General features: G+C 48.0%; 2 protein-coding genes across 15 annotated transcripts in view; one reads left to right on the forward strand and one right to left on the reverse strand.

Annotated features, from left to right (window-relative positions):
- The window catches only part of RALGPS1 (Ral GEF with PH domain and SH3 binding motif 1), a 295,437-nt gene that overhangs the window by 117,517 nt on the left and 165,181 nt on the right, over positions 1-12,739 (reverse strand). The gene's annotated exons all lie outside the window — the stretch shown is intronic.
- Positions 1-12,739, forward strand: part of ANGPTL2 (angiopoietin like 2) — a 35,992-nt gene that overhangs the window by 12,990 nt on the left and 10,263 nt on the right. For all 3 annotated transcript variants that reach the window (XM_038549322.1, XM_038549324.1, XM_038549323.1), the window contains one exon: positions 1,116-1,981. In XM_038549322.1, the coding sequence (XP_038405250.1) occupies positions 1,165-1,981 (817 nt within the window). In that variant the 5' untranslated portion in view covers positions 1,116-1,164. The remainder of the gene's footprint in view (positions 1-1,115; positions 1,982-12,739) is intronic.

Below are 12,739 nucleotides of genomic sequence, written 5' to 3' on the forward strand. Positions count from 1 at the left end.
CCCTCCCTCTTGGCCCGGCTGACTCCTGCTCATCCCTCAAGGGGTCAGTGTAAAGGTCACTTTCTCAGGGAAGCTTTCTGGAATCCTCAGATTAGGTCAGTTCTCTGTTCTACCCTTTCACAGCATATGTTCCTGCTGCTCTGTGGCTCTTGGGGACTGTGCCACTGTGCGTAAGCCACGTAAGGGCAGGGCTGGCTCGGGCCTGTGTGCGGCCGTACGCGTCCAGCAGCCAGCATGCTGCCTGGCACACCAGGATATCTGGTGAGGGAATGAATGGTCCAAGAGCAGAACTGAAACGAATCCAGAGACACATGTCTTTTTTCCGCTTCTGTCTGCTTTAATCACATTGCAGTGGCCAGGGGGAACTTGCAGTTACTGGCTATTGCAAATATTTGGATTTAGAAGAGCTCAGTTGTTTGTTCCTGTTTGGGCTCTTCAGCTTGTCTCTAACACACAGACCAAAGCCATGTGACTGGACACATCCTTCCATTGACATTGTCCACTACCAACTGAACAGATTCCATCCCATGTCCAGAGATTTGTTCATTTCACAAATATTCACTGTAAGCCTGCTTTGTGTAGCATCCTGAGGACACAGGATGGAATCAGACACAGCACCTGCCCGCATGGAGTACGGAGTCCGCTAAAGAAGACCACACAGAACCCTATTCACCATGACTGTCACAAATGCTTCAGTAAAGGGAAAGCCCAGGGGGGTTACAAACAGGTTAGAACAGGGAGACATAATGGTCTGGGGGGCATGAGGCAGAGAACAGAGATTAGATAAGCCTTCCCCTGCCTCCCTGCCCCAGCTTTGAGCTGCCGTCTGTGGTTTTCAGGCTTGGGCCAGGAGCTCCGCGAGGGGGCTGGGCTTGAGGGCGGGCTCTGGGAGTGGCAGGGCCATGGCCTCCTGCCTCCAGATGCCCCCGTCCCCTCCGGCTTCCTCTCTACCTCTGTGGAAGCCTGCCTGTCTCCTTCTGCTGCTTCCAGAAGGGCTGCCTCCTGAAGCTGCATTTTTGGAAAGATTTGCCTGGCGAGAAGGCTGAGCTCATTTATGGCACAGGCTGCTGGCAGTGACAACACCGTTACTGAATCTCCCTTCTGTTTACTTTCAGGTTTTCATAGGCTCTGTTCTCAAAGAGGAAGCACCATTTTGTGAGGACCATGAGGCTGCTGTGTGTGACATACTGGTGGCTGGGACTGCTGGCTGCCATGGGAACAGCTGCAGGCCAGAAGGAAAGCTTCGAGGGCACTGAGGAGGGCTCGCCCAGTGAGTTCATTTACCTAAACAGGTACAAACGGGCCAGCGAGTCTTCAGACAAGTGCACCTACACCTTCATTGTGCCCCAGCAGCGGGTCACAGGCGCCATCTGCGTCAACTCCAAGGAGCCCGAGGTGCTCCTGGAGAACCGGGTGCACAAGCAGGAGCTGGAGCTGCTCAACAGCGAGCTGCTCAAGCAGAAGCGACAAATTGAGACGCTACAGCAGCTGGTGGAGGTGGATGGCGGCATCGTGAGTGAGGTGAAGCTGCTGCGCAAGGAGAGCCGCAACATGAACTCACGGGTCACGCAGCTCTACATGCAGCTCCTGCATGAGATCATCCGCAAGCGGGACAATGCGCTGGAGCTCTCCCAGCTGGAGAACAGGATCCTCAACCAGACAGCCGACATGCTGCAGCTGGCCAGCAAGTATAAGGACCTGGAGCACAAGTACCAGCACCTGGCCACACTGGCCCACAACCAGTCCGAGATCATCGCGCAGCTCGAGGAGCACTGCCAGCGGGTGCCAGCAGCCAGGCCCATGCCCCAGCCTCCCCCTGCCACCCCACCCCGGGTCTACCAGCCATCCCCTTACAACCGCATCATCAATCAGATCTCTACCAATGAGATCCAGAGTGATCAGAACCTGAAGGTGCTGCCTCCCCCTCTGCCTACCATGCCCACCCTCACCAGCCTCCCGTCCTCCACAGACAAGCCATCGGGTAAGTCCTTCCGGGAGGGAGCCTGCTCCATCTGGGCCTCAGAGCAGGCGCCAGGCTTCCCTTGGCTGAGACCACAAGTGGGGGAAAAGCCACGGCAAGCTGAAGCCGGGCCAACAGACTTGCACAATCCCCCGGCAATCCCTTGGGCCGAGCCTTGGCAGCAGGTGTGGGGGGCCGCAGGGGGCATGTTCCTTAGATGGATGCTCCAAGGTAGAACCCGGAAACAGGGCAAGCCCCAAAAGGGAACAAATGTTCTCTGGCTTCAGATGGGAAAGAGCCCCAGGCCTGTAGTTTTCTGGGCTCCATTTAGATGCTCTGTGTTGGCAAGGAGGATGTCTCTCCTGCAAGCTCTTGCTCTTATACTGTGCCCAGCATAGAACTGGCGATCGGTAAAATGCTCACCAAAGAAACTAAGAAGCCAAAGGAAAAGAAAGTGTTATCATGGCACAAGTATGATAAACATGTTGTAGGGGCTGGGGGATGGGATGGAGTACTTTCTGAAGCTCACATATTTTTTAGAGTCTTCTGTTGTCCCAACTTTTCAGTGACAATTCTACATACTCATAAATACGTGTTTCATCTTAAAATATGGTAATTCTCATAACATCATTATGGGGGAGGAATGGGGTTGCTGGTACATTCCAAAGCTTTACTAGGGTCCTGGCTTTGAGCATTTCACAGATACTGTATCACTAACCCTGTAGCTCCTTGTGGAAGATTAACTGAAAAAAAGGGTGACATGCTCAGGCTGGATTTGAAGTCAGACCTTTACACTTTAAATCTAGGGTTGACTCCCCTGTGCTCTGGGACTCTGGGGATATCATGAACCTAGCCCCCTGAAGCTCAGCCTCTCATTCATCCAGGACTTTGTGAGCCTTCCATATGGGCTGTCAGATGAAAACTGGATTGATCTTTGCAGAAACTAACCAAGTATCTGCTATAAGTCAGTAATTTTGGTATCACTTTGTTGTATAAGCGGGGAGATATTTTTACTGAAAATATCCTGTTTTACTCTTATTTCACACTTCTAAAAATAATCAGCAGTACTGGGAAGAGCAGCTTCTTGCTAATTCCAGAAAGAGGGTGGCCCATGCAAAAGACAAGGGCAACATGTTTGTACGTCTGTGATGGGGAGAGCATCTGCCTGCAGCACCCCACACCTCACAGGAAAGCCCTCTACTGGGTTTGCAGGAGAACATATGCTTTGAACAGACTGACCTGGATTCAAATTCTGATTTCCCCTACTGATTAGCTCTAGGATATTAGGCAAGTCACCTTGCCTCTCAGAGCCTCTGTTTGTTCTGTTTCAATCTGTCGACTGGGGACAGATTAAAATAATGCCTACCCAAAGATGAAATGAAATACTGAAAAAACAAATGTGTCTGGAATGGTGCTGGGTCCGTAGAAAGTCTCAATACTTGGTAGCTCTTTATTTCCTTCCATTTTTTGTTTGTTTCATTTTAAAGCAAGGAGATTGAAATAAATAAATAGCCCCTTTTTAGTGCTGGCATTCTATAGAGGTGACTGGCTCATCTGTACATGGGTCTGTTTTAAATCAGAAGCTCCAAAAGAGAGGGCAGAGTGTGCTAATAGGTCTTGATAGAATACCCAGAGGGTAAAACATGCCCTTGGGCACGAAATGAAGACTAAGCTGTTTGTCATAGTCTTTTTAATTTTTTTTTAATTTATTTATGATAGTCACACACAGAGAGAGAGAGAGAGAGAGAGGCAGAGACACAGGCAGAGGGAGAAGCAGGCTCCATGCACCTGGAGCCCGACGTGGGACTCAATCCCGGGTCTCCAGGATCGCGCCCTGGGCCAAAGGCAGGCGCTAAACCGCTGCGCCACCCAGGGATCCCTGTTTGTCATAGTCTTAACATCCGGCTGACCTCAGTGTTACCCAACAGACCTGCTCTCGCCTAAGCATCTCTGGTTTCTGAGTCAATGATTTCAGGACATCCCTGAGCTTGAACTGAGCTGAAAGGTATCTAGTGTTGGAAGAAAGACCTAGGTTTGCATCAACCTCTTAGTAGTGGTTTGTGAGGAAGTTACTTAGCTCCCCTGAGCCGCAATTTTTCCCTCTGTAAAATGGGGACAGGAGTTATCATACTGCAGGGTTACTGTGGAAACTCAATGCAGTCAGGCGTGTGATATTATGTCAGCCAACCATGGACGTGCTCCTGCTCTGTGCCAGTTACAGAGCCAGGCTTACAGGAGCTGGTGAAAACTCTGGTCCCAACCTGTAGGAACTCAGTCTAGGGGAGTTTGCAGATGCATGAATGCAATGGGATCTATTCAGTGCCCTCCAATTCTATCCCCCAAAATCAGCACATCAGATCTGATGAAGGATTTTGCTGAGGGGGAACATTTGTCAAGGCTACAATTTCCAGAATGTTCTAAGAATTGATGGGACTGACATGCCAAAGTACTTGAAATCAGGAATTCAGTGAAAATCAGGGTCTGTGTAGTCACTATGGTAATATCACAGTGTTCTAAGTGCCCTGCAGAGCAGCGAATGAGGGGCTCTCAGGACGCTAAAGTAGCATGTGTGACTGAGTCTGCCTGGACTAGAAGGGAGAAGCCGGACAGAGATGGGACTTCTGTGTTGCATCTTGAATGATTTCTAAGAGTTTACCAGACCAAGGAGTTGGGAAATGGGGTTACTAGTTGGTCTTTGACAGAGATGAATCTGTGCAAAGTCCTAGGATCACGGCCCTACTCCTGGTACCTCAAATGGTCTGGAACCCCTGCTTCTTCATACTTACAGTCCAGCATGGGCTGTGCATTCCAAGGCCCCTGCACGCACCCAGCCCACTTTCTCTCCCACTCAAGGAAGCACACCTACATGGGAGGCAATGGCAGTGACTTTCTGTGGACATAACAAATGCACTATAATTTACACTTTTTTTTTTTTTAAAGCAAAGCCCTCCCAAAGCCCTCCCAAGTGTTGGTACTGATTGTTGTAACAGATTCATTGTGACCCATCTCCCCAATTAGCCCCCACAAGGTATTACCAGCCAGATCTGGCCATGGAAGCTGACTAGATGGATAGGAAGGGCCCTGTCCTTTCCTGGGTGGAAAAGGCAGATGGCCTTTCTTAGCCAATCGGCAGGGAGCTCTTATCAGGCCTGTTCTGAGAGCTTGCAGGCAGGTTCTGTGCCTGGAAGACAAAACCTTCTTCTGTGCTCTTAACCACAAGATCCTTTGTTCCTAAGGAACATTTGGCCAGAAACACCTTTGTGTGCATGACTTGGCAGTTTCTAAATCTTTCATCCCATAACCTCAGAGCCATCCCCTCTTTTCCTCACTGTCTGGGCTGCCTGGGCCACAGTACACCTTCTCCAGGGGACTGCGGGAGCCATGGCCACTTATCTGGGAGCTGCACTTACCAGCTTGTTACCAGCCAGACAGTAAGAGGCTGGCCCCAGGCCAGGCCCAAGCTGCCCAGAGCCTGAGGGAGAGAGGCCCAGGCAACTCCTGGCTTTCCTGGTGTCTGACTTGGGCTCTGTCCTGTCTCTCTCAGGTCTTGCCAGACCTGGGTCATTTCAGTTAGGATGATGCTTTGACAAACAAGGCCAAAGGGCCCTGCTTGTGGCCCCTTCTCCCCATGATCTGGCTGCTGCCACCTGCCCTTCCTCTTTTCTTCTCCACTTTCTCATACTCACACATCCCCTGACATCTTTCTCCATGTGTGTACCCTTGACACGCACGCACGCACATACGCACCAATCAGGTCTGCTAAAGAGGAAGACTGCACAGGTCACAAAAAAAGGCACAGAAATGGACAGGATGGAGCCTCAGTGCTGGCCTCCTCCCAAGATGGTCCAGGAGGCCTGAGGCACTGTCCCTCAGCTCTGCACAGGCACAGCCATGCACATGCCAGCCCTCCTGCTGTGGCACCCGCCCTCAAGAGCGATCAGAGGAGGAAAGGCAGTATTAGCACCAACTGCCACAGCATGGCCCTGCCTGCAACAAATCCTTAAAAACCAAAAGTAGTAGGCATTTCTAGCTGCTTTCTCTATTGAGAACATAATCAGCTCAGTTTGTTTCTCAGTGGGTAAAGAAGGGACCATACAATCATAAAAGATTAGAGCTTGTTAGGGGCCTTATCACCCCAGGGCCTGTCAGTGACAGAGCCAAGATCAGTCCCTGGACTTGTAAGTTCCAGGATATCGAGGTTCAGACTGATTAAGTAACTTAGCCAAGACAATACAGCTAGTAAGTGGCTCAGCCAAGGCTCAAACTCAAGTCTGTCTTAACCATTCTGGGACACTGCACATTTCCACAGAAAGGCTAGAGGGGAACTGGTGTGAAAATCACTCTATAAATGCTGGACTTGGCCTCAGGTGCCAGCTGCCTGAGATGTGACCCTCCATCACTATTTCATGTACTAGGTTCCAAGCAGCTCCTTGTAAAAGAGCTCTGGGAACAGAGTTGGTGGATTTGTTATTACAACTCTCACAGTTCTAACAATATAAGACATTGTCACTGCAAACTCATCAATATCATGCCTCCCCCTTATGCAGGCCTGGGAGGAGCCAACCACACCAACCATCTACATTGGCTTATCAGTCACACAAATGACTATTGTGGTGAACTACGTAGCAGACTAAATCATATAACCCTGAGATACCAAAAAAAAAAAAAAAAAAAAGAAAGAAAGAAAGAAAGAAAGAAATAGAAAAGAAAGGAAAAGAGAGAGATAAAGCAGAACTGAGTTAGCATCATACTGCAGAATCTCTACAACTGAGTTAATGGGGTGTCTGGGGGGCTCAGTCAATTAGATGTCTGCCTTCAGCTCAGGTCATGATCCCAGGGTCCCAGAATCGAGCCCCACATCGTGCTTCCTGCTCACAGGGGAGACTGCTTCTCCCTCTCTCTCTCTCTCTGCTCCTCCTCCTGCTCATGTTTTCTTGCTCGCTCATTTTCTCTCTCTGATAAATAACTGTAATTTAAAAAATTTTTAAATAAATAAAACAACTGAGCTCTTCCACAGAAATCATAATATGCACCTGAGTTCCAGTAAATGGACCCAACTAAAACTGCAGATAAATCTGATCTTTAATTTGTCTTTAAGCTGGACAGATTCTCTGGGTGTATTTGTACTCAGCATTTCAACATCCAGGAAAATCTGAAGATCTGATTTCTTTAAAGATATTAACTCTACATATATAAAAATCAGCAGATGTGCTCTGTTCCTGGGGCCACACCAGTTGGCAACCGCATTGTTTCACTACTAACGCAGAGACCCGTTCCTACCAACAGATGCCCTATGGCCAGAGAGGCACAGGCAACTTGAACATGAGTGTTTTCCTAGATGGCTTTTCCCTCCTATATTTTACCTCCGTGAGGTAGGAAATATGTATGTTAGATTGTGGTTTTAAAACAGACAATGTGGCTTCCATTCCTTCTGGAGGTCAAGTAATTGTCGATCCAGGTGGGAAATTGTTGGTCCCATGTGCAGACCAACTCTGATACCTAGGCTTCTGAGCCTGAAGCTCTGTGGGGAGTTGGAGGGGTTTTATGAGGGTGTGAGAGTGGCTGTAGCCACCATAGGCTCTGCCTTTCAGTTCTCAGAAGCTGATGGAAAACCCAACCCTGGTCTCTTGCCTCCAGAGCTTATGCTGTTTTCACTGTACTATGCTGTCTTGTTATTGAAATGTTATTGTTGAACAAAATAAGATTCTCAGATTCATTACAGACTACATAATCCAGTGATATTTCAAAGAGCATTCTTCGTTAGCTTCTTCATAAACAAAGACCATTTGGGTTCAAGGTGGGTCATCTTCCTACTAGCTTTGCTTTCTTTCTCTTTTCTCCTGGATAGCTCAGGGAACGGATCACAGAGAGCCTTTTGAGTGTGATGGCAAGCTCTCCCTTCTATTACTCGGGCATTTTCTAAGGAAGACATTCAGTTAAATGCTCAGGCTCTTTAAAGCCCCAAAGGATAAACTATCAACTTGTTACTATTTACAGTGGTGATTTGGCATCTGGGGCCTAGAAATCCCAACAGTTTGGCACTTGGCAAACTGAGAGTAATCTGGAAAATCCTGGAGCTCAGGCATCTGCAGCCAGCTCCCCAGCCAAACAGACAGACTGTTGTGGTGGATTTCTGTGGTAGATTCAATTGTAACCTTGAGATGCTGCCCCCCCCCCCAAAAAAAAAGATTGATAACAGAGAATTAAGGTAGCATCACACTACCTGGTGTCTAAAACAAGCGTGGTTAGGGTCATGGAGTGCAATCAGTAGAGCACTTGCTGTAAAAGTCAGGTTTCAACTTCAGCTATCCCTGTAAGGACTAAGATCTAAAGAGCACATTAAAAAGGAGCCTGATGATCCTGGCTTTGTATCTCAAGATGAGCCAGCAGAGCCACAAGACCTGGGATGGTATTATAGAATCCTTTTCTCAAATGAATGCATGATTTTCCTTTAACAGATTTTTAATATAATGATTTAAGTTAAAATTACTCTGTATCTAAGAGAAATTTTGCTAAGCAAAAGAAAATTTTAGTTTAAATGACAAACGTAATGTTTTTAAAAACAAAAACCACCCTCTAACTGTTGAAATTAAGATATCCTTCGGTGGTCTGTCTAGAGTAATGTTCAAAAGAATAGAAAATCCTTGGGCAGCCCAGGTGGCTCAGCGGTTTAGCGCCACCTTCAGCCCAGGGCCTGATCCTGGGGCCCCGGGATCGAGTCCCACGTCGGGCTCCCTGCATGGAGCCTGCTTCTCTCTCTGCCTATGTCTCTGCCCCTCTCTCTCTCTCTGTCTCTCTCTCATGAATAAATAAAATCTTTTAAAAAAAAACACAAAATAATAGGCAATCCAATCACCTGGATTTTTGGTGTCTATCCCAGACAACATGCCAACTTTCTACTACAGACTGTCCCAACTCTCCCAGGTTTTGGTTTGAACCTGATTATCCGCAGCTGTGGGGCCCCCGTTTCCAGATGGACTTATCATTGATACTCAAACTAGAAAGAATAGAATGAAGGTGACAAAGGGAACACAGCTCACAGTGGTGAGGAGATGGAGACAGGAGAAGGTATGTGGGGCACTGACTCGGTCCAGAAGGCGAGACTGGCTGGACGGACACGCTATCATGCCCTGGATGATCCTTCTGCTGCCCAGAAGGATCTCAGAGACTGACAAGGAGACGAAACCCCAAACAATCCTAGTACGGTGAAACAGACTCAGACTCAGCACAGCACGGAGAAGCAGGCCCAGAAGGCAGATGTGAGTTCTAACCCCAGAGCCTCCCCCTTTCTGGCCATGTGGTCTCTCTAGGACTTAGTTTGCTCACTGTTGCAGGTGCTCATGAGGATGAAGAGAAAGCATGTGTAAAGCACCTGGCAGGCGAAAGGCTCTAGATACATGGCAGTCATCATTCTTACTATATTCCAGTAAAGATAAAGATATCTAGGCATTATGGGAACCCCAAGGAGGATTAAGTAGCTCTTGCGGGGTTGGGGAGGACTTCCTGGAGGAGGAGTTGAGGAGGCTGAGGATGCGGCAGATAAGCTCTCAGAACCAGTGCCAGCAATCAACCAAAAATCATGAAGACCATGTGTGGCACTGGGCAAATGCCCTCTTTTCATAAAGAGAAAGGACGAGATACTAGAAATTATATATCAATTGGTTTAAGCTGCAGCAAAATCATAGAAAAGATTATATAAAGAGGAGTTTGTGAGCATTTGAAAAATTAAAAGGTGATCAATGAAAGCCAATATAGAAAAAAAAAAAAAAAGAAAGCAAGCCAACATAGGTTCTCTAAGCACAGGCCCATAGGCTGATTCCCTTTCTCAGAGGGGTTTACAGGATGGCAGATCACAGGCACACCACCGGTGTGGCACTTGTGGATTGCAGTCATGGATCTGATCAGCTCTTCCATATGTGCCTGCAGAACCACACCATCAATCCCTGGACTGAGAGAGGCTTGTTCATTCTCATCACTATACCCCGGGAGCCTTGGTACACTGCCCACCTCTACGTCCAGGGACCTCCCTCCCTCAGGCAGCCCTGGGCACCACTGACCAGTGAACCCGGGGAGCCCCAGGGCTTTACCCCTAGGAGTATGGGAGCCATGGTGAATCAAGTCGGTGAGCCGAGCCGGTGAGCCAGCTCCACAGCCCCTGTAGGGCTAAACTCTTTCCTCTTTTAAATTGCTTTAAAGCCCGTATTTCTCCCCCTGCCCAAAGGTACTGATGGGACACCCAGGAGTGGGCACAACACTTTTGAAAGTGTTTTTTGGGAGGCAATGCTGCAATGTCTGTCTATCCTGAGATCAAATTGGCAGAAACAGGACCCCTTTAAAAAGCTCCTGGAGGACGCCGGGAGCTCTTACTTAGGAGGTCTCACAGTGTATCACACCCACTGAAATCCACACATCTAATATAACTTTTACTGTAAAAATTTTGAAAGGATTTTTTAAATTTTGCTTTTGAAATTATTTGGCCAAGAGTAACACAATTAATTTATGGCTGGCTCTGATTTCTCGGCAAACATCAGGCATGTTCAAGAATTCTTGGGAAGTGAGAAAACTCTAACCTACAAATTGTTTTCAAAAGTAGTAATGTTTTTATGAAGACTAAAATTAACAATTAATGAACCTGACAAGATGTTCCACTTTGTAGAAATTAAATTAAGTACTTCTAAATTTTGATTTTGCAGTTTTCTTTTCATATTTCAGAGCCAATAAATTTTTTTAGGCCTCAAACACTTTCATAAACTCATTGGCCCCAGGTACTGTGCCTGTCCATCATTTGTGGACTAAAGCAGCCTCAACAGTGGGCATAAGCATTTGGACCCTTTCCCCAAAAGGACCAGAAATAACCACGATGTCGGCTCTCAGGCCCCATAGGAACTTGAGATGCCTTTGGGAACACACCAACTGTTTCTGTGTTTATTGTTTTGTACTCTGGTTCATTGAAAAGTGGTGATTGACATAGAATATACATGTTCACAACCAAAATATTATTTCCCCACACCTTCTGGATAAATGAGGCTCAAGCAGCACCTATAATCCTTCCTTACCAACCCTCCTCCCTGGTGTCTGCTTTCCTGCCCTCAGAGGAGTCCTGCTGCAGGCCAGGGCAGGGCTCACACCTAAGCAGTCCACATGCCCTGGCTCTCAGATGGATTAATTTGGGTAAGAAATTCCAGACCCAATTTCAACAACTAGTCATTTCTCTGGTTAGAAAAACATTTAAGGGAGTGGCAAAAAGACGTTCTGGAAAGACAGATCATCACTGATAGTAACTGAAAACAGTATACCGTTCTCACAAAAAAGTAGTGTGTCTTGGTGCTATCACAGAAGCCTCTCTCCAGTGCCCACGTATGAACTAAAACATCCCTAGGACATTTCCCACAGGCCACAGGGCCTCTGCATAGCCTCAGGTGGTCAAGTCCCAAGATGCGGGCTTATGGGTCAAAGAGGCCAGTCACACTGCTGGCCAGCCATGTGGTGTGGTCCAGCTAACGGCCAGGAAGGACCCTGCTCCTCTCCACATGCCTCAGGAGCAGCCAGGGAGAAGAGCCGTGGCCATTTACTCACTTCTCAGCTCCTTGCCTCCAGGGTGCAGCCAGTGGGCTTGGTAAGATATTCACAGGGCCACGTTTCCCTCGCAGGAGAGATGACTACCCTGACAGTTGATGTAGTTGGTAAACTCATTTCTCCATGGGACAGAAGTAGGCAGGTCAGGCTGACCTGGCCTGCCCCAGACTCAGAGAGGAAACTGGGACTAGGCAGTTATACTGACGTTTGCCTGGCCTGGCTACAGGCTCCAAACCAGCTTTATGGGAAAGGTACTTTACTGGGAATACTGAGCATTAGCCATCAACAAATGATTCCTGGTTTCCTGGTGGGCCATGTTCCTTGCTTGCAAGAACCCTAGAGAGGAAGAAAGAGGCAGGGAAGGGGCTCAGGCATCCAAACCCGATCACTCCAACCCTCACCAAGTTGGATGTCGGGTTTGGGGGCCCAAGACCCATATGCTTTGTGTTCCCACTGCCAATATCCCTTCTTCCTGAGGCCTCCTGACTCTGGTCCTGTGTGCTCTCCACACCCCATGTTGCTTCTTTAAGGAACCACGTGGACTCAGCTCAGCCATGACGACTGTACTTCCCTTCACATGGAACGTTCCGGCTACAGCTCCACCAAGAGCGTAAATATGGTCTTTATAGAGATGAGGTCGGGTGCTACTCCACTCAGAGCCCTGGTGCTGCCGAGTTAGTGTTGGCCTGGCACTCTGAGCAACGCTGCCCTTTCAGAAGAGAAGCCAAGCCAAATACTGCCTGGGCACTTTGCACTGTTCCAAAGGGAGAGCTCTGCCCACTGCAGACTAAAAATGCAGTTTCATTGACAAAAAAGATTTCCATTCTTCATTTTGGTATCTCTTTGGGGGTCTCTCTGCTGAAACTGTGACTTTTTAAATGTGCTTTGCGGAAAACATCTACCAGTACACCATTGTATATTTAGTCTTGCAAATTGAAAAGCAAATACAGTAACTTGCTTGTGTGTATTTCGGTGAGGGTGGGTTGGGGGAGTGGGTGATATCAAAAGCATCAGCTTTCATCCAGCACTGGAAAGAGTGAGAAAGAACCCTCACTGATACCTGGTCTAGCTGGCCTCATGCTGGGTGCTCTTGTATTCCTGAGACCCCCAGAACAGGTGGGTTCATCCCCTCTGTGTACAGAAGAAGAAACTGAGGCCTAAGGAACTTCCCAAGGATACACACTATAAGGCGATGAGGCCACC

The sequence above is a fragment of the Canis lupus genome, chromosome 9 (genome assembly GCF_011100685.1).
Source record: "Canis lupus familiaris isolate Mischka breed German Shepherd chromosome 9, alternate assembly UU_Cfam_GSD_1.0, whole genome shotgun sequence".
In the NCBI taxonomy this organism is placed as follows: domain Eukaryota; kingdom Metazoa; phylum Chordata; class Mammalia; order Carnivora; family Canidae; genus Canis; species Canis lupus.